Source organism: Parasteatoda tepidariorum, chromosome 2, assembly GCF_043381705.1.
Source record: "Parasteatoda tepidariorum isolate YZ-2023 chromosome 2, CAS_Ptep_4.0, whole genome shotgun sequence".
In the NCBI taxonomy this organism is placed as follows: domain Eukaryota; kingdom Metazoa; phylum Arthropoda; class Arachnida; order Araneae; family Theridiidae; genus Parasteatoda; species Parasteatoda tepidariorum.
In genome coordinates this window covers 16,031,777-16,054,827 of record NC_092205.1, presented here as the reverse complement: position 1 = coordinate 16,054,827, position 23,051 = coordinate 16,031,777, and the positions used below count along the sequence as shown (strand labels likewise).

General features: G+C 29.3%; 1 protein-coding gene across 2 annotated transcripts in view; it reads right to left on the bottom strand.

The window, feature by feature from the left end:
* The window catches only part of LOC107454839 (uncharacterized), a 58,896-nt gene extending 56,902 nt beyond the window's left edge, over positions 1-1,994 (bottom strand). Inside the window, exon 1 of one of the 2 annotated variants that reach the window (XM_016072158.3) lies at positions 1,560-1,994. In XM_016072158.3, the coding sequence (XP_015927644.1) occupies positions 1,560-1,592 (33 nt within the window). In that variant the 5' untranslated portion in view covers positions 1,593-1,994. Of the gene's footprint in view, positions 1-1,417 lie in introns of both variants that reach the window. The other variant, XM_016072157.2, reaches the window with a different exon arrangement.
* Positions 1,995-23,051: the final 21,057 nt, after the last annotated feature.

The following is a 23,051-nucleotide window of genomic DNA, read 5'->3' as shown; positions in this document are numbered from 1 at the left end:
ACATATATATTAACACAACTAATATAGTAATTCATTAGATTCTATAAATTTCTCCACAACGAATTAGTGCTATTTCTTTATTAATTTCACTTTATAGTAGTTAGAGAATCGAGCTCATTTTTTTAATTTCAGTTAGTTCTTATTAACAAAATAAATGGAGCATCATGGGCGTCAATCATAGTTTAGCTCCTTTTCACGCTAATCTTAAACGCACAATTTCTCAATTAATATTGCTCTTAGTATAACTAATTTTTTTAATTTCAGTTAGTAATTATTACCAAAATGAATTACGTATCAATAGCGTCAAAAATAACATGGTGGTTCAAAAATTCTTAAGCAAATTCAGTACCATTTTTCTATTAATTTTCCTTTAATAAAGCTATTATAAAAAAAGGAAAATAAGCTTTTCGTGGTGTGAGGAAGGGGCCCGCAATGAGTTTCAATTATTCTGTCTCTCCTTTTTTATTTATTTATTTTATTTTTTTTGCACGATGAACTTGTTATTAGCAAAAAAGAAGTTAAAATAAGTTCTACTCCAGGGACGGTTTTAAATAAAATCAATAATATTTATTTTTGTTAAATTTTTACGGAAAAAAAAATTGTAAATGAGGTTTAATTTGAAGGTTTATGAAAACTACCTTAATGTAAACAAATGGGAAAGAAGACGAGATGTTTTAATGAAGCACTTTAAATCGAAAAATACTTACTAAATATCTAAAAGCTTTGTAATTTTTATTATTTATTCAGAAAATGCCATGTTTGATTTTCTGAGTATAAGTGTTTTTTTTAACTGTTTAATTTACATTAAATAAATTTGAAACACACAAAAATATTAATTATTTTAAACATTTTTCAAAAGTGCTCCTTTCTCTCTACCAGAAGTACCTACATTTTTACTTTGATTTGCTTCATTCTAATTTCTTTCATTTATATCAGTATTTTAAAAAATAAAATTTAATAAAAATAATTTGATATTATACATATAAAAATGAAGCNTTGATTGTATTTTAAGCATTTTTCAAAAGTGCTCTTTTCTCTCTACCAGAAGTACCTACATTTTTACTTTGATTTGCTTCATTCTAATTTCTTTCATTTATATCAGTATTTTAAAAAATAAAATTTAATAAAAATAATTTGATATTATACATATAAAAATGAAGCAAGCATTTATATTATATAATTTTCACGTGATAAGTAAAAATAAATAGATTTCTTTTTAAAAATGAGAGCGGGAAAATTCTGGAATTTTTTTTATTTTTAAATATAACCCACATAAATTTTTTTGTATAATTACTGTCCCATTTTAAGAAACAAACAAATTTTAACTTACCCGGAACTATAATCTAATCAATAGTTTTATTTTAATAAATCACGTTTTGAGGATTATAAAATTATTTCTGAGAGTCCATAAACTTACCTGAGAAATTATTTCATATCCAGAATATCCAATGAAAGGTAAATATTGAAAAATTGGATGACTCCCATACATTTTTAAAAAAGAACAAATATTTTAACAAAATTTATTTTTTGACATCGTTCAAATAAAAACTTATATGTACCTGTATACTACCATAAGATTCGCAATTTTCCATGTTTCAAGCTTTTTATAATAAACGTTCCTCCTTAAAATTTTCTCCCCTCCTCCCTTTTGAAATCCAGTTTTTAGTGTGACACAATTAATATCCTGATCACGCAGCACTCTTTGGAAGAAATGGTTTCTCTTCTTGTTTTGAGTTTATTCTTTTTTACATCTCGTGGGGTAAGATAAGAGAAACATTAGAATGATTTTCAATTACAGGGAATAAACAAAAGGCTTGATTATCACATGGACAATTTCGTCACAGATATTAGTCCCTTTTCTTTTTTTTACTGGGAATTGTAAAATAATAATTCATTGTGACACTTGCTGATAAAGATTCGTCATTACATCATGGCACAATTTGTCGTGACATATCATTTTTAATGAGTTTTATTATCTCATCAGTTTACACTTCTGAAAGGATATAAATGGCTTTGCTAAACCAAAAGAATTTGATAAAAAATATATCATGGGTTTGAGATAAAAATTTATTGGCTCACATATTTATTTTCCGATGAAATCAATAAAGACTTTCAACTTCAGGTTAAAAGGGTGTCAAGGTAAATAATATACATTGATATTAGATTTAAAACAATCTTTATATTAGAAAAGTGTTGCAGGCGAAAGATAGATATGAGATTTGCATGAAGCAAAACTTCTTATTGGAAGACTGTTACGGTCGAATGTTCGAAAATTCCCTCAAAATTCCCTTACTTGTATGATAAAAAACATAATTCTGGTAAATGAAACCGAAACATACGGTATTTATATCTTTCCTTTCGTTTTAGTAATGGTTTACCGGAAATTCTGATTTTCAAAATTATAGTTCTTATTACCTCTGATTTAGTAAAAATACAAAACTGAAAAGTAAATTTGACCCGATAAATGATTTTTATGCCATGCTCTAAAGCAGTGTTCCCCAACCCCCGGTCCGTGGATCAATACCGGGCCGCCCATTTCATTAAAAATGAATTTAAATTCCCAAGTTTATACCTCAAATTAAAAATATCTGTGTTCCAATAAAATTTAATTTATTTAAAAAAAGGGTCCCCGAAGGTAGTGACATAAATTTTTTAATTTTTGTAATGTGTCATTGTCTCCGATTACCCCAAATGGAACCGTCTCATTGCAAGGAAACAAGCTCAGGGTTCTCATTGATTTAACGTTCTAGTAAGTTAAAATGTTAAATCACTTTATATTTATTTTTTGGTGTAACTGTATTTTATTTTGAAGGCATGTTTAAATACAATTAAATTAAAATTAATAAATCAAAATAATATAAAATCTAAACAATCAATGTGGTAAAATTATCAAACGTTGACAGTTCCGCGATGATAAAAAGGTTGGGAAACACTGCTGTAAAGCATAGGTTCCCGTCCAATCTTAGATCACTGTCCACTTTGCAAGTCAAAAAGTATTCAACGTCTCCTTACATGGTACTTAGTACTTTTATTTAAGTCGCGCTTGAGCTGCACGATGGGCTATAGGCGACGGTCTGGGAAACATCCTTGAAGATGATCTGGAGACAACACACATCCGCCTCATCCCGTTTTACAGAGAGGATACATTCACATACTATCCATCCAACCGCAGATCGTAATTTTGACATGAACCAGAGCATGGTCAATCTCCGGTCTAGTATCCTCAAAGGTATTGATTTGTTAGGGGAACTTGGGGGACTTTGTAACCCCGACAGATTTAGCGTGCACCAGTCACCATTTTGTCTACGATAGGGAGGATGGGTCTCATGACCTCTCGGACATGGGCCTAACGCCCTATCCACCGGGCTATCCCGGCCAACGTCTCCTTGCAAAAAAATTGCCAATATTTAGAAATAAGTTATTAATATTTTTGTCCCCTTTTTAAGTCACTTTATATTTTGGTCATGATACACACTTCTATAAGACACTATTTAAGCCATTAAAAAATTGCATAATGACCGTAGCATTCATATTGGAATTATATATTACTGGCATTTATATTATTTTATGCCAATTTTGATAAAATAACTCATGCGTAAAATTTTTAAGTATTTGTATAAAAATTAATTCAACATATAACTTTTCAGTTTAAATTAAATACTTAATTAAATATTATTTTTCCTACGCTTAAAAAAATTAAATATGAAATGTTCACATGATTGCCATCGGGTCGTCTCTATATTTTAGTACAGCTTATAGCGAGAGAAGCATATTTCAGAATCAAATATTAAAGTTATATGTCATCCTTTGTTTGTAAACGACTTTTAAGAAATTTCTAATACCCCTCAAATACTAATAATCTTGCCTGCTCTTCCCTGAAGTCTCCATTAGAGGGGGGGGGGTTGATAGTGTCCACGCTGGGAGCTTATTCTCTAAAGTATCCCGATGAAATTACCAAAATGTTGTTCAGGACTATCATTAATTTAATCATTTATTTGGTAATTTTGACCTTTTGAAGTCTATGCTATTTACTAAATAGTAACAGTAATACTAAATAGTAATACTAGTATAATAGTAATACTAAATAGTAATAGTCCCTTCTATGGTTCATTTTAAAAGGCGGTTTGTTTAAAGAATATTAATTATTTCTTTTCCTAATATATATAACAAGTGGGGAAGGAAACATGAATGATGACTCCAAATGTTTAATTAAAGTATTTTAAGAATACTTTACATCCGAAAATTTTGTCTGTTGTATGCATCATTGGATTTATTTATTTATTCACTTGCATATGTAGGTTCCATTATAAATATAAATAATGGTTAAGAAACGCTTTTCAATTTCAGAAACAGATAGCACAAGTTTGCGAAATAAGCAATAATATGCATCCAGTGTTATAGCGGGATTCGATCCCACTCTATCTATGCTTTAGAGTGGTTAGCGAACAACGATATAGCACGACAAAGATGGTCCCTAGAATTTATTATAAGTAAAATAGCCATACTTTATTGGGGTATTGTCCTTTCATGTGTTTTGAAGCGTAATGGTTTAATATCTTTGAGCTGTTCTTTGTTATTACGGTACAATCTGGTTTTCAATTTAAAAAGAGGTCTTCTATTCTTTGCATTCATCCTGCATAAGTATTTTTAATTATTGATTGTACTCGTCCTGCATATTGAGTACTTATCCTGCATATTGAACTTATCCTGCATATGTTTATTTATTGTTACATGTCCAGGGTTACGGTAGTATTCAAGCCCACTTCGCCACTTTTTGATAGCTTTTGGTGGAAAGGTGATGTTGTTCGGCCAAGAAAGCCCGTTAAAAACAATATCTAAAAGGACATTCCAGTCTTTTTTTATTTATATATTGTGAACCTTACATGTGCAGGCTCACTATAAAGTACATATAGATTTGGGCTATATAGATTTATTGTCAAGTCAGAGAAGGACATTACTATGAAGCAACAATAGTAAGGCGGAGGGAGTGGGTACGAATCCAGCCCTTTAAATGTATATTTCGTTGTGATACCCTTCTGTATCTTTTGCTATTTGTTCTCAAATTTGACTAGTACTTTGTAAAGAACACACAAGCCCTGAAACAATGAGCAATAAATGTGTAACAGTAAATAAATAAATTTAGGGTAGAAGTGGGATTCTAACCTGCTACCTTCATGCTTCCATTTCACGGTGTTAGGACAGACTGATTTGAACATTTAAGTGACTGATTTAGTACAGTCTTGTACAGACGTTTGCATAGCTACAAATATGAATTTTTATAGTAGTAAAAATGGGTAGATTGTTATCCTATAGTTTAAAAATTTCTGAAAACTACTAACTGACCAAAAACAAAGTTAACAAGCGTTTACTAAGCAAATTAGAGGTTATCAAATTGAACATATTCACGATATCTCAAATTTTACGAGTGCTGTTAAAATGACCAAACTTTACTACATTTACTACCAAACAGCATGGTAATAAAACCATTTTGCTAATTTTACCTAAAGTCATTACCAAAGCGCTTCGGAAAAAATTATCTTACTTTTTAATGTTCCCATAGAGCCGGTTAATTTTAACAAATTCTGGTAGTTTTCCCAGACTCAGTGTAGACTTAAGATTTTCATAGTGGAGGAATGTAGCGAGACATATAATGAGCTAAAAAATGTTTAAAAAAAATAAAATAAATAAACTTTAGAAAATAATTTGTTAAAAAAAAAGGCGAATAAGTTTTGGGGTATATAAATGTGATTCAAATTTGTTGTAACTTAAGTTGAACCTCGTTATCGTATTTTTGAGGCTATGGATTTATTTCAACACTGTAATTTAGGTTACAGTAAAATTTGAACCATATTGGTTCAACGCACAGTTAGTACTGCTTAACGTCGAACTAATTTTTAAAGAGCAATAGTTTATAAGGTATGGAAAATGAATTTCAATGACACTAAAAATGTTTTAAACATTGCAAAATTTCTTTTTTTTCTTCAAAAGCCCTTTTTTTTCCTTTTATCTTTAGTAAACTGCTGGAGAAAGTGATTAGGTGTTAAAAATAAATTTCACTTGAATTATATAATTTTGAATATTGTGAAAAATTAGCTATAAACGCAAAAGTAAATTGTTGCTATGGACGCAAGAGTAAATTGCTGCTATACACGTAGCAGTACATTATTTCTGTAGACGTAAGAGTAAATTGTTGCATGAAACGCAGAAATAAATTATTTTCCCCTTTTTCTAAAGTTGTTCCATCTTTTTGTAAAGTTGTATCTTAATGCATCCAATGACAACGTTAACATTTTATTTATACTATTTTTTAAAAGAATTAACTTCAAAGGGTAAACCATTGTTTTAAATCTAAAAAATTCACACGAATTAAAATTCAACTATAGTTGTTTTTTTCATTATACTCTCGATTTACTTTATCATCACTAAGCATTTAAATTTCTGAAATAAAGGGGGAAAAATGCATTGCGATTTTAGGTTAAATTGAACAAAATAATGTAGGGGAGAGTGGGATCAATTGTAACATTTTTTACTTAACTATTTTTAACTAACAAAAATCCAATATATTATTAGTATTAATTGACAGACGAGTAAAGTAGACTATCCTCTACTAGAAAAAAAAACTTATTTTAACTGTTATTATATTAGTTATTAACAATTTTTGACAGTCGTGCACTTGTTACAATTGTCCCCACTTACGGAGTCAATTGTAACAGTTCATAAATTCAACTAAAACATAGTTAATTATACATATTATCATAGTTGTGATATATTTTTTTATTGATCACAATAATAGTGATATTTTAGGAGTAAAAATAATAATGAGCTGAGACCTAAAGGGTTAAACTTTTAACTTTAAGGGGCTAAACATTTTAGTTTATGCTGTGAAAGGTGACAAATAAAATAATGCACATGCAACATAATATAAATGATATAGGAAACTATTGGTGGTTCTTAAAGAGTTAAGTAATGGTTTGTAAACATAAGATTACTATTTATTTTCAGCTGTTACAATCGTCCCTTTACTTATTGTTACAATCGTCCCCAAGACGCCATTTCAGCTTCATTTGTTAAAAACAATACTAGTTAATTAACAAAACTAATCTTTTTTTTGAAATGTTAATTAAGGTGTCCACTTACATATTCGGTTAATAATTTTTATTTGTTTAAACAAAATTACTTTGTTACAATATAATATTCTAATACCAAAAAAAAAATTACGTAGCGTGAAAATATCTTTTGGGATGAAACTCTTTCAAAAGTACATAAAAATGGTTGCCAGCAGGGGTGTACATGTAGATTTATTAAATACACCTTGTGCGCCACCTAGGAACCAAATCTAGAACCCGACACTCGAAATTTTTGCTCTGTTACAATCATACCCTGTTACAATTGACCCCACTCTCCCCTACTCATTTTTCACATAAGTTTTGAGAGAAAAAGAAGCGAATCTTTTAAAAGTGAACTTTTCGATTCTATGTTTTGCTTGTTCCAGCCATGTTTAACCTCCGTCTCAAAAAAAAAGCAAACATGTAACTGGATTTTGGGAAAAACGATTCAAAAACTTAAAAAATTATTTTGTGTAAGCAACATTTTTTTACGAATATTATGACCCCCCGCCTTTCTATACTCGGGAAGTAGTTTCTTTTTTTTCCTTCTGAAAATGAAAGACGATTTTCTTATAGCCAATAAATATTTTATTGAATTTAATATATACATATATTGTTCATTCTGGTCCAGAACTTTTTGCCATATCTCTGTTAGTAGTATGATTCCTAGCTCATCATTTTTATTACTGGCAAAAAACTGTCATTTTTGGCCTCTTTGTTTGAACTAAAGGTATTACCATTTAAAAAATTTTGTAGAGAACAGAACATATTTTGTAGTCTCCGGCATTTATTTCTTCACAGGAGGAACCTACATGTCGAGAATAAACCTAGGAGTTTCAAATCAGCATGAACGGTTTCTCAATAATCTCTCGAGTTTACCATTTTGCGTAAATTAATGCTTTATTCATATGTCGTAGTACATTTTCGTGCATCTTAATTAAAAATTTGCAAACCAGTTTCAGCAATGACACATTCATCTAGTCTTTCATGCTTTCAGGTTATATGTTTAATTAGATGTTGATTTATGTTCAATGTTTATTTTCCGTGTATTCTTGTGTGAAATGTTTGCTCCAGCGAATGATTTATGTATCAAATGCTGCTGCTGCTAAGTTTTTTTTCTTTCTCTCTTGAACAGCATTTGGAACATTTCGATAGTGAAATAAGCCGAAACTGTTGCTTTTCACTTTCCATGTTTGAATTCCACACACGGAAATACATTCTAATAAAATTACCATACTGGTGAGAAAAAAAATCCTAATTCTGGTTAATAAAACCAGTTGTTAGGCAATTTTTCCGCTCATATGGTAGCAGTTCACCGGAAATCCTACAATTCTTATTACGACACATTTAGTAAAAAATACGAAATTGAAAAGTAAATTTAACTGAATAAATAGTTATAGCAACTTCTCCTTAAAACATTCACATTGAATGCGTATTACAGAAATAATTGTTGAAGCTTAGCTACAAAAATAATTGCAGAAACTGCGTTTCAACAGAAATATTCTCAAAAATGATTGCAAACTTACAAATGTCCATAAACAAAACCTCTAACATAATATTCAATAATTATATAACATATAATATTATATATAAATAAATATATATTCAGGGATTTGAACTGGCTTTTCCAGGGTACTTTTTGTGTTATATGTAAATAGCGTAGGAACACGACATTCATTTTTATTTGTAATTTAATATGAAACTTTAGTTGAAATTAAAGACCCTATCTTAAATGGTACAATAGTGAGTTTTTGAAAGTCATTATAGAAACAGCAGGAGGCTGCTTACAAAACATGCTTTGGCCATACTATGGTAACAATTGCCAAACGTGTTTCCAAGCATGTTGAAACCAAAAAAAAAACGAATGTTAATCAGAAATTTACATAACTAATTTAAATGGTCACTAAGAGATCTAACGTTAATGTTGTTAAAAAATAACTTTAATGAAAATACTAAGATAAAATTTAAGGAAATCAAGCTACTGCTTTTATTTATTTACTTTGATTTTTTTTATCTGTTTATTATTTGTTGATATTTTTGCTTCTTATCTAGACTTTTAAACTATTCCTGTTTCTTGACTTGGACGCTGAAATTTTTACTTATACTTTGTCTTTGACCTTGATTCTCAATTGTATCTTTTATGTCCTTGAGACACTATACTCATTATCTAATCACGTGAAAAATTCCATTTCTTGATTCAAATCACGTACAAAAGAAAAAAATTTACCAAGCCTCTTCAATCATTTTTCCTTGCTCCTTAATGGCAAACAAATTGTTGCCTCCAAATTAAATAAGTATTAAATAATTAGATTAACCCTAGAATGTTTTATTGCATTTTACACTTATCATGTTTCATAGATTCAGGTCCTGATATTTTTGGTATAAACTATCATTTCACACAGTTTACCATTGAAATTTTATCTTTGCTATTTAATCTTTGGTTACTTAAGAAACTTGATAAATTTTCTTTTTTTTCTCAAAAATATTTACAGGAAATAGTGCGAAAGGTTTATTCTTTATAATATGCACACGTTATACTTATGATCTAAACATGTTTCATAATTTTATAATTATTTTAATTGCATTTGCTTACTGGACACAGCTTTACTCAAAGTTTATAATAAATAGAAACATAAGTTAGTTATTATTAGTAATTGAAAAATGCTTAATGATTTTAGATACGAAATTATATATATTTATCATAAAATGTGTTGCAATAAGATCATGTCAGGGAACTTTTTTTTATAATAAAAAATCGCTTTTGGTTGCAAGCTTTTAATTTGGAATACTAATCGAAGTAAAAAAGTAGTAATAATAGAGAATACTGAGAAAGGATGATAATTATATGCAGGTAAATTGTACTTTTAAATTAAAGTTAAAGAACTATTGTACAGGAAAAACATTACCTTAATAGTTTTCCTTAATTTTATGTTGATAACAACTAAAGAGTTCCTACCAGAAAAAAACTGTATCATATCATGTGATTTATCTGTCCAATGAGAATGCGCGGGCTGGTCATAATTTTATTTAATTTTTAAGTTAGTTAATACTATTTCACTCGGATAAACTGAAAAAAAATTTTTTTTGTCCAAATTATTCTTTAATGTCTACAAAAAAGAGAAACGTTTTTTAGGGAAAAGCTTTTTAATTTAAATTTCTTATATGAGACATTGTAAGAGTTCGTAAAGCAGAAATCGAAAACAATAATTTAATTGTCGCTTTTTTGTTTGCAACTTCTATATTATACATAAGTGGATTCTTATCGAAATGTATTGTCCGGAAATTTTTATATTTCCTGATTTATTACAATAATTTTTACTTTGATCAATATTTTCGTTTTCCAAATGAAATTTATCTATACTCAGTTCATTATAGTGTTTTCTAATTAACATTACCTCGCGATTCCATACTTTTGTTCGACGGTATTTTTGACCCTTTTAATATGGGGAATACCCGTAGTCTGGGATATATAGTCCAAATAGTTTGGTCGAGAGAGTGGTTGAAAGTTTGGACCCCCTTAGCGTTAATTTCACTGTTTGCATCTTTCCATATATCTTGAGAGCATTTTAAGCGAATAATAAAACACTTTTACCTTTTATGAACAATTAATAAATTTGTTTATTCAAAAAATAATTCCATGTAAAAAGTAATTTTTAATAATTGTTTATAATTTTTATAAATCTGTTTAAATATAGTAGAAAAAAATTTTGCATTGTAGAATATGCAAAGATCGCATTCAAAAGTATGTAATTTCAAGTCGCAAAATATGAAATTTTAATAGACTCAGTTGAATAGGATTCGAGAAATAAAATTTTGAAAAAATTTTCACGTTTCCATATTTTTAATTTTTTATTTGAAAAAAATCGATGTGGTTGTTTGCCTTCGAAAACGAAATACAATTGATTGGAATCATAAATGTTATTATCTATTATTATTATTATTTTGTTGTTACGTTATTATAAATGTTATTATTTATGAAATAAAATTCCAGAGAAACTTTTTTTCTTGCTAGGCTAAAAAGTGAATGCTTGCTGTACCAGTGTCAGAATCATACTTTTGACTTGTTTGTGTAAAAGGTATTTCTGAAAACTGATGAACTTGAAGCTACTTACAAAGATTTTTTATGTTCTTAGTAAATCTATACAAATTTAAAGCATTATATTAAAACATCATTTCTTTATTGTATTTCAGCTAAACGTTTTAAACTATTATCAATCGCATTATTCCATCCAACATTCACGTTTAGAACTCCAAATAAAAGCTTTCTAAAGTTGTAATTTCACATTCTCTTTCTTTTTATTTCTTTACTGAAATAAATGACAGTATTCGTTCACAAAAAAAGTAATATTAATAGACATGTGAATTTCTTCAAAAATTTCCAAGGGATTCAAAATAATATTTTCTATATAAAAATATAAATAAACAAAACGTCTAGGACAACACTCTATCCTGTCACTCGATATCTTCTAATATTATCCTATTCTATATTTAGAAACATTATCGTATTCGATATCATTATGACATAATGATATCTTGATCACTATCATAGTCGATAATGATCATGATATTACAGTGTTAGGTTATTGTCTCTATCAATATTACTAAATTCTTGTAGCCGATATTCCTCGTTGTCAATACATATGAATTCTACAATTATTTTTAAACTATTTTATCGATTATTTTATAAACCCATAAATGTATTTTTGCTTTTTCTTGCAATAAACCTTAGGGAACTTCCTTGCAAGTAATACTTCATTGCACTCTTCCAAGCGAGTTTTATTTTGAAAACTAGTGAATATACCATTTAAATGAATGATTGTTACTTTATATTGTTACTTATTTTAATATAATTATAAATTATTTGTGCTACTGCAAAAAAATGGGGTGGCTACTTTATACCAAGTACTGTATTAAATCGGTCAGTGGAACACTACTTTGGTCTATAACAGTTGCCACCATTTTTGGTGTCAAGATGCGCAAAAATAATTACAGTATATAATTGCATTTTTGATCATTATCGTCATGATCATCATGATCATGATCATTATCGACTATCATAGTCGATAATGATCATGATATTGCTGTGTTAGGTTATTAACTCTATCAATATTACTAAATTCTTGTTGCCGATATTTATCGTTGTCAATATATATGGATTCGATAATTATTTTGATACTATTTCATCTATTATTTTATAAACCCATAAATGTATTTTTGATTTTACTTGCAATAAACCTTAGGGAACTTTCTTGCAAGTAATACTTCATTGCACTTTTCCAAATGAGTTTTATTTTGAAAACTAGTAAATATACCATTTTAAATGAATGATTTTTACTTTATATTGTTATTTATTTCAATACAATTTTAAATTTTTGTGCTACTGCAAAAAAATGGGGGTGGCTACTTTATACCAAGTACTGTAATAAATCGGTCAGTGGAACACCACTTTGGTCTATAACAGTTGCCACCATTTTTGGTGTCAAGATGAGGCAGAAATATTTACTGTATATAATTTCATTTTTGTACGCGAAATTCTTATGACATATTAATAATTGATTTTTGTTTTGTACAATTCAATTTAGCATGAAACATTACATCGGAAAATACATGTTGGGATAATCCCTGGATAGCAATGCAGAGTGATATCGTGCAAAAAGAAGTAATTTTTATTCATAAGAACTTTTGAAAATTTTGAGCTATTTGACGTTTTGTTTCATTAACTTTTACAGTCTCGTTAAATTCAGATTGAAAAAATATTAAGTGCAAGAATAAAATATGCGCAAATAAATAAAAGTACAAAAGTGTTATTTTTGCATATAAAATGCTTGTAACTTTTAAACTATTTAGCTCGATCGTATTGAAATTGATCTCATACGATTCAGTGAGAAAAAATACAACGCAAATAATGCCTTCCTTAAATGTGTAGATTTCATTCTTTCCCTCAAATCATCTCCATTACCTTAGTTTTATACTTTTACGTAGTGGAATAAATTAGGTTATCATTTATAACAACATAATAAAACTTTTTATGAAAAAAAAACTGGAGTATAACTTTCTTCGATTAAAAAGTCTAATCTTACTGGACATAATAGGTAAATTTAATTTTTCAAAAGAAAAGTCTTGTAAATAATGTCAGAACTTTTACACTGTTTGCCAAATCTGATTAACTATACTATCCTTTGGAATAAATAAATCATTAACCATTTTTTATACCACCAATTTTATTTTATTTTATAACCATTATTGAACAGCCGACCCAATTTTTTGGGTTTGCGACTATTGATGTTCAGCTCCGTAGCTTTGTAATTTTGAACCCAATCCAGAAGACAAGGGAACTCTTTGATCAAGTATTGTGAGAAATTTGCCATCGTGTAGGGTTTTTTGTTGCAACTATCCCGCATTTGCGTTACACGGAGAGGAAAATCAGGAAATTTTCCCACGGTTAGCCTGACACCAAGGGGACTCTAACCCATGATCCGTGTACCACTGAGGATATTTTACATCAGCACAGTGGTTGGTGCACGCTGGATGCAGAATTCGTATAGACCAGCCATTGCTGAGATTCGAACCTGGTTCGTCTCCTTGGAAGACGAATGCTCTATCCCCTGAGCCATCCTCATTTTTTGTATTTTTTTCACCAATTATGGTAAAAGAAATGACCCAGTAGAAAAGTATTTACTAAAAAGCTTCTTCAATCAAAGATAGAACAAAACTGTTTAAGTATTGCCATTCAAAATTTTCAATTAATAAGTTGAAATATACTAATAATGTATGACATCAATTAAGGAATTTCTATATCATACGGAAAAAAAATTCTGGTAAAATTACCGTACTCTATTTTATCGCATTACGAAATTGACCCACGATATGGTATGCACTACATATAATGAAAATGTATTTTAAAATATCGTTATCTCGAAGTTCAAAAATATCGATAGTTAATGATATATCGTCATATCAACCAGCTCAGGTCCTTAATATCAAAATAAAATTTCTTGAAGCAGTAAAAAGAATCATATTTTCTAGTTACATTCATTTTATAACTACTTTACAAAGATTTAATTAGCTATTTATATCTATATATATATATTTCTCTTACACGGCGACAAAAAAAAGCCTCATTACAACTTCCCGAATGGCAACGCTAGAAAATCGACCAATGACTGCCGCTAAAAAATGTCACATGCCAAATCTAGCTGAGGTATGGCTCAACATATAGCGCTTTTAAAAACGGAAACTGAAATAACCAGAGAGAGGCGGCAATCTCATTCTATTAATCTAGGCAGAAGTGAATAGTCTTTGTCGATAGATCTCTATTTTAGTATTTTGTCGAAAGCGCTTTTTTTCACGAATTTATTAATTACGAATTTATTTGACGATTAATTATAGCCAAAATTTTAACCTTTTCAATAGGTTTCAAACCGTTCTAATAGGTTTAACGAATTACATGTCATTTATTTTAATTCAAATTAATTTTAATGACTTAGTATTTACTAAAAAGATATAATTTTTCTTTTTTAAAAAAAAGTTGTTATATGGATTTGAATGATTGTTTTGAATTCTTGTGCATTGTACCTAAGTTAGTAGCGAGCGAAGCAAGCTTGGTTTTCGAAGCAAACCATATGAGATTGCGTAGCAATTTTCGGGGGTTGGCGAGCGTAAGCGATCAGGGGGCGCAGCCCCCTAGTTTTAAATAAAACAGAACCTCCATAGAACGATCTTCGGTAACATGAATTATTTGACACTGCGAAAAGTTCTGAGTTCCTTACGCGTTTGCTAAGCTGCTAATAGGATTTAAAAAAAACACTTTTTAGCCGAATAAATTTCTTAGTGACCCACGACATCACGTAAGATTTTTGATCACCAAAAAGTGTTTCTGTCCTAATATCAAAAACATTTAAAATTTGCTTTTTATTCCGATTCTTAAGCACTTTTCAAGAGCAATTTCATAAGCAGTTTTCGAATAAAAAGATTGACGAAATTTTAAGAAACTATCCAATTTTAAAGTAGACATACTTGTATAGATGAAGATATCTTCACTTAAAATAAAGGGGTGTCAAAAACAAGTCTACAAGGGGGTCATTTAAGAGAGGCCCATAAAATATATGAAGAGGGCTTAAATAGGAAAGAATTTTCTAATTGAGGTTAAAAAGTCGGGAGATATACAATGAAACCTCCAGGAAAGTAACTTCCTCCTCTATGTGACGACTTCCTCTATTTACGACCACTGCTGGAGGGCACGGAATTTTTTCCATAGACTTTGTGTTGAAGAAAACCTTTAGGAGAGACCATCAAAACCTCTCCCAGAGTCCGGCAAACTTGAGCACCAAATGCGGAAAAGGTTTATTAAGGAAACATGAAAAAATATCAAAACCAAAAATTTTAATAAAATGTATTCAAAATATTTGCGTGAGGCTCTTATTTAGAGAACTCAATTTGACGAGAGATATTTACAACCTCATGTTGCAGTCAGAGTACACTAAAAGCGATGCTACCAATGATTTATTTTTAGAGTTGGAAGTTAAATTAGGAAAAAACGTTACTTTAGAAAAAACTAGGCATTTCAAACAAACAAGCTTTAAAGCTAACTAATTTTTTCTACATAAAATTAAATGCATACTTAAACAAAAAATAAAATTGTTTATTTATTTAAAATGGTTCTATCTTTCATATTTGGTAAATTTGTTTTTACACATAATTATATCAGTAGGGATAATTTTTATTGAAGTTTATATATCGATCCAATTTTCACGACGCCATCACAAGTTGCCTTTCCACATCCAGAAAATGACACTGACTAAAATTAAAATGGCTGTACCNGTTTTGAATTCTTGATGCGACTGATCTGCTCTTGCTGTACAGTCATCTGATTAGTCGGCGTTAAAATTACCGCGATAAAATTGCTTGCGATTATATTACTGCGTTATATATGAACTAACTACCATAATATTAATATCTAATTTGGAATGCGTTCAGAAATGTACTAAAATAGCGTCGATGTAATGTACAGAGCAAGACAATCGTCATTGAAATTTCGAATTAAATTTTTACTGTAGAAACATTGTCAATTTTTTTCTCTGTAGCACAGGGCCCCTGAACGTGGCGGGGCCCCTAGGCAGTTGCCTACAGTGCCTAATGGATAAAACGGCCCTGACAGTAGGGATCATTTTTATTGAAGTTTATACATCGATCCGGTTTTCACGACGCCATCACAAGTTGCCTTTCCACATCCAGAAAATGACACTGACTAAAATTAAAATGGCTGTACCTTCGATAAAATTTTGAAGTCAATGGAGGTGATTCCTAAAAACGACCCACCTCCATTTACGACCATTTTACTGTGGAACGGAGAGTGGTCGCTCCTGGGAGGTTTCACTGTACTAGAAAAGGAAGATACCGTGGCAGAGGAACTTCGGCAAGCAGTGAAATAAGCAAAGATATTAACATCATTTGAAATAAATGTCTTTTCCCCTAAGTAAATACACGTTATATAACCATTAAAATATCGGTACATTTGTTATTTTGGTTGGTACCGAATAATACAGAAAATAATTGATATTCAATTAAAATATCATTTTTCAATATGACGAAATTTTCAGTGCCATTCGCTTTGAGTTCGAAATATTGAGGTTTAACTGAAAGAAATATATATTTTTTTAATTTTTTGAAATCTGATAACCTTGGAAAACAGTTACAGGATGGTCTCGACTTCTGCTTTTCTACCTGTGTTAATTATCTATGCAATCAGCACTTTATTTTGAAAATGTATCACGCCAACGCAATTTATGTACTTTGTCGAAAACTAAGTAAAGAGGAAAGAAATGAAACGAAGAGTTCATTAAATCACACACTTTTTATCTCTACTATCGACTCAATAATTCATTTTTATGAATTTCCATTCATGTTTTTCAACAAGATAATATTAAATATGTGTGACATTTTTAATGGAAAAATCATGCAGATTTGCTTAAGGCGGAACAAAATTGGAAATAGGAATTCAAAAAAATTGTGTGTGGCTTTGAAGATCAAATTTAGAGCTTTATCACTCATATAACGTACCTGGCATTATCAACTTTATTAAACGACAAAGAATAAAATGGGCAGGCCACGTTATCAGAATGGACGAAGACCGTACCGCAAAAAGAGTTTTCAATGCCAGACCAGATGGCACACGAAAAAATGGCAGGCCGAATTTGAGATGGATAGACTGCCTTGAGAAAGACCTTTTGGTCTTGAAAACTAAAAATTGGAAAACACTACCAAAAAAAGATTAACCTGGAAAAAACTTCTTGAGAAGGTCAAGGCCCACCTTGGGCTGTCGATATTGATAATGATGATGGAACAAAATTGCTTATCGAAAGCAACATTTGACTCCTTGTATTCATTATTATTTTTTATGAAATGTTTGAATCCTCACTAACAAAATTCAGTCTTTAACAGTATAAATGACTTACGCTTGACTGAGTCCCTATCTAGTTCTGAAAAGAATTACTCTGTCCGTGAGCTTTAAGCAAGGTTTTCCGTATTCTATAATAATAATAACGATAAATACATTCTATAATAATCATAAAGATAATGATAAATACATCTTGAGCTGTGATGGTTCAGGGGATAGAGCGTTCGCCTTCCATTGGGATAAACCGAGTTCGAATCCCAGCGTTGGTCGGTCGATGGGAATTCTGCACCCGGCTTGCGTTGTCCACAGTATTGGCGTAAAATATCCTTAGTGATAGACGGATCATGCGTTCCCTAGCCGTCAGGCAAACCGTGCGAGGTTTTCATGGTTTCCTTCTCCATGTAACGCTAATACCGATTAGTTCCATCAAAAAGTCCTCCACGAAAGCAACATTTCCCCCTATACTTCATCCAGGAGTTCCCTTGTCTTCTGGATTGGATTCAAAATCACGAGACTACGGAGTTGAACATTAGTAACCGTAAACCCAAAATTGGATAGGCTTTTCAACGACGATTGCAAAATAAAATTAAATATAAATTACATTTCTTAATTATATGAAATTCAATTGAACAAGTTAATATCTTAAATAAAAGGCGTTTGTTTTTTCCCGAAGAAATAATTAATGTTTATGTATATAAATCAATAACATAAAATTTACTCTTTCAATTTGTTTGAAATATTTTGGTCATTAGTATGCTAAATAATTAATGATAGTAGGGAAAATAATGAGTTGTTTTTCAATAAAGTATTCTTTATAATTTTTATAAGAGAAAAGATTAAATAAATTTTAGTTGGAATTTTTTTTAAAAATTGATATTCTGTTTCAAAGAAAATATCTCCATAGTCTGGTTTCTGAAGAAAAAAAAATGAATCAATAGTATTTCAATCAATAGCAAATTTAATTTTTTTTTATTTTAGATATTTATGAAGCTGACAATTTTATATTTAATTGAAAAAGCTATTTATTTTCTGAAAAACTTAATAATATTTCAATATCATTAACTATGAGACGGTTTTGTTAAATAAATTAAGTACAGAAATGTTTCAATTTTTGTAGTGTTCACTTATAGAGAATTTCTGTTATCATTATATTAGTTTTATTCCAAATAGAAATTTCGAAATTAAAGCTTTATATAAAAGTCCTTTTTTTAAAAATACGAGAACAACTGATAGAAAAGAATGTAATATAGTTTTAAAAAAAATAATAAATTTCATTGTAACCTTCATTATAATAAAATTTCTTTTATCACTTAGAATCAAAATATTTTAAAGAAACTAAACTATACTACAGAGGCATGTATTTTTCCATGTATTGAAACTTAATCCGCATTTTATCATACACTTTATGGGTCCTTTTTATAAGAATTTTTTTTGTAAAGAATAAGTATTATTTTTAAAAAAAAATTTATATTTTGCTCAAAATATTATTTGTTTACATACTTAGCAGAAGTTAAAGCCCTTGAAAGAAGTAATTAATGCAGAGACTGATTTCACGTCAAGATGATGTGGACACAAAATATTGTAACGGATAAAAACATATTAATTATGTTACGACATTGAATCTTTTAATAAATAATAATAATTTGTCTTCCATTAAATTTTTAAGGAAAGTCGAAGTATCACATATTTAGAAAGAAAAGAAGTTTATTATGATGAAATTTAACTCTAACTTTTTAATGTTATTTAATTTGTAAGTGTAATTTTCTTCTCGTGCACTGAGCATTTCTAACTATATATAAAAATCTAATGATGTCGTCATATTTTTCCATTATTGTCGGTAAGGCTCTTATACTATCAGAGCTGACCTATCAAGCAATATTGGAGCAAAAAAGTTCGCAAGTTAGCGTTATGTTAGTATTGTGCTTATGTTAGCTCTTTGGAGCAAAAATAGATGATGAGTTGGCCTATTGTCGGTGCATTTTTGTCTTACGGAAAATCACATGGTAGGATCCAGTTTTCCCTAGTTAATTTTCATATTGGTTTGGTTGTCATCAGCATAAAATTGATATGAGTCATAAATATGTTGTTTACCTATAAATATTTTTGCATTCCTAATTTAAAGGTATTTGCCTGTACTGTTATTACGTATTTTGACTTTGTTTTCTATATTGAGAGTTTAGGAGAATTGTTTTTATTATTATTATTGTTAGAATAACGTAATTCTATGCTACATTTGAAGACAAAGTTATTTAAATAGATGTCAGTCTTATTAACCGTTTAGCAATTATTATTATTTGGTGCAAATTGCATTAATATACTGTTATGAATTACGATAAAAGAGATTCGTTAAATGATTTAGAACTTAACTTTCAGCTTCAGGCACAATGTGATGAATACAAAAATTACATTTAAAATATAAATGCATTTGTTCGGTAAGCAAAAATATTAAATTACAGTTGTGTACTCACCTAATTTGTTATAATAATATAATTTTAATTTTAAATGTTATTTCAAAAAATGATTACTTAAAAAAATGATTTCTGTTCATTGATAGACCTTATTAGTATCATAAGGTGGGGGGGGGAATATTTTGTATGGAAAGTGGTGGAGCAAGTGCTCTTTTTAGTACATATATTTTCAGCTGAATAATTTCAAGTTTTTCATGCCAAGAAACAGAAATTACAGAGACGCAGTCATCGGGGTTGGTGAACATCAGCGAACAAGGGGCATAGTCCCCTAGTAAAAACTATAAAAATCATTTACGAAATAAAACTATAAACATTTAAAAGTATACGTAATATGAAAGAACTATAAAATAAATCCAATAAAAAATCAGTTTAAATTTATAAAAAAAAACATTCTGGTAAAATTATTGTACTGCAGAGTAGGAACAATTTAGTTAAAAAAAAGAAAAAAAAAGCAAACATAATTTTGGAAAGCAAAACCAAAATATACGTCATTTAAGCCATTCATCTGCTAATTTTTCCGTTCATATGCTTTACCGGAAATTTCGGCTTTTAAAGTTATAGTTCTCGTTATCACGCATTTAGTAAAACATGTAAAATTAAAAAGTAAATTTTACCGAATAAATGGTTTTTATGCCTTGCTCTAAAGTATCATGATAAAAATTTAACCAATTTACCAAATTTTTTCACACATTATGAATGTATATTCTATTGTTAATTTTACCAACAACGTCTCAAGCGAAGCACTTCGGTAAAAATTACCGATCCTTTTGGTGTTATTATAGTGACTCAGATACATTGCCTTAATTTTCTAATTTTGACCTTACTTTTTTCTGAAGGTTGAAACTCACTCATTTATTTTTCTTTTTTTCAAAAAATTTCATATCTTGTAAAATTTTGAATTTCATTACACGACTGATTGTTGTAATGTTTGTGAATAAATAAATATTCGAAGTGTCAACTGTAAGCATATTTTTTAGACTAGTGCTGCAGACGACAATATTTTATTGCATACAGAAGAGATACATACATTTCTAGGAAACGTATGTATAGACATACGCTTTCTAGGAAATCATGAGCTGAATCTATTGAAGCAAATTTATTATTTGAACCAGAATTGATCTAGACCACATGGAATAGATTTAGAATAATTGACTGAAATAATTTAATTTAGTCGCAATCCTAACCGGTTTGACTAGAAAAAAAAGATGCATTGTAAATAATTAAAAACGTTTAAAATAATACCGATGTCTTTAATTCGTAAAAGTTTAGTTTCCTCTTTGATAATTTTTTTTTTTTAAATTTATTAATAAAACTAATTTTGAAATGCAAAAGTTTTATTTGAAACTGAAAAGAAAAGACCTTTCTCTATAGGAAAAATTTGTAGAGCTTTCATAATAAATTAATAAGAAAATATTAGCGATAAAAATTGTTTCGAAACTTGCAACAGTATTTTTTTGATATATTCTAAAATTCACATATTGTTTTACGTCAAATGATTACGTAAGCTTTAAACATTGATTTCGTACTTGTTAAGCTTTGCAAATTGGACGAAATCACAGAGAAGCTAGAACATTCCGATGCTAGAGCGTGGAAGAATGACAACACTTTCGTGTTAAACGCCTGTAGTGCCCCATTGTGGTAAAATGCTAGAATAATAATTTGACAATCAGTCAATTGTTTTCAGCTTACACCGACCACAATGCTGACATGAAATGTCTTCAGTGGTATACGGATCATGGGTTAGAGTCCCCTTGCCGTCAGGCTGACCATGGAAGGTTCTCGTGGTCTTCCTCTCCATGTAACGCAAATGCGGGCTAGTTCCATCAAAAAGTCCTCCACGAATAAAAAATTTCTTCCAGGACTTGATCAAGGAGTTCCCTTGTCTTCTGGATAGGGTTCAAAATTACAAGGCTACGGAGTTGAACATTAGTAGTCATAAACCCGAAATTTGGGTCGGTTGTTCAAGGACGGTTACAAAATTTTAAAAAATGAAATTGTTTTCAATTATTATTTTTAATTGAATTTTAAATTTTTTTTTTTACTTTTGAAATTTTCAAATTAGTAAGAAAATTTTACACACATTTACACAATTACTTCTTTTCTTTCTTATTTGTTTCTAAAATTTTTTACTTTTTAATGAATTATGACTTGAATAATATTCTGTTAATTATCATAGTTCTGTTAATTATCACATTATTATATCGTGGAAAAGTAATTATTGCTATTTTACTATTCTAGAATAAAAACAAGGACATACATTCAGTAAATTTTCAATATAGTTTCGCATTGATAAGAACGAGGAATGTTACAGAAATTCAATTTATATTTTTGAAAACAAATTTTTAATTTAATTACAAAAACTACCAAACCAATTTTAATTCATTTTTTCCGTATCCCTTGAAATATAAATTGGGGATACTTAATAACTTAGCTGATTTCTAATTAATGATATTTAATTACTGTTTTTAAAATATTATTGTGCTGGTAAAATTTTTGTTAATAATAGATAACTTGTAAAATCCAGTAAGATCTTGTTAATACACTACCCTAAAATAATAGAAGAAACACAGCGTTACAAATTTTTTTAAATGTCTCAGGAAATAACTTAGATGATTATTTTTTAAAGAGGTGCTTAGATCATCGACTTATCAGACTTATTCATAATAGTAAAGCCTTCAAAGGTTTGAAGACCGGGAATAAATCACGCACAAAAAAAAAGTATTTTTGATCACCTTATCTCAAAAAATGCAGCAATAATCTATTAAATGGTATCGATATAAAATTTCGAAACCTTGGCATAAATATTTACGGAGATTCGGACATTTTCATACTTAGCTTTTTTTGTTACAGCTTAAAAACATTCAACAAAATTAAATAAAACATTTGGAACAATTTTTAATTAATAACAAAATTATCATCTTAAAATTAGAAAGAAAAAACGTTAAAAATTGTGCTAAATATGGACATTCGAAGTAATTCTTTCATGAGCGAGAAAAAACTATTATCTATACATTTTTTTAAAAATTTTATAGTGGATTATGTTTAGTAACAAAAGAACAAAGATCGATTTAAATATATTTA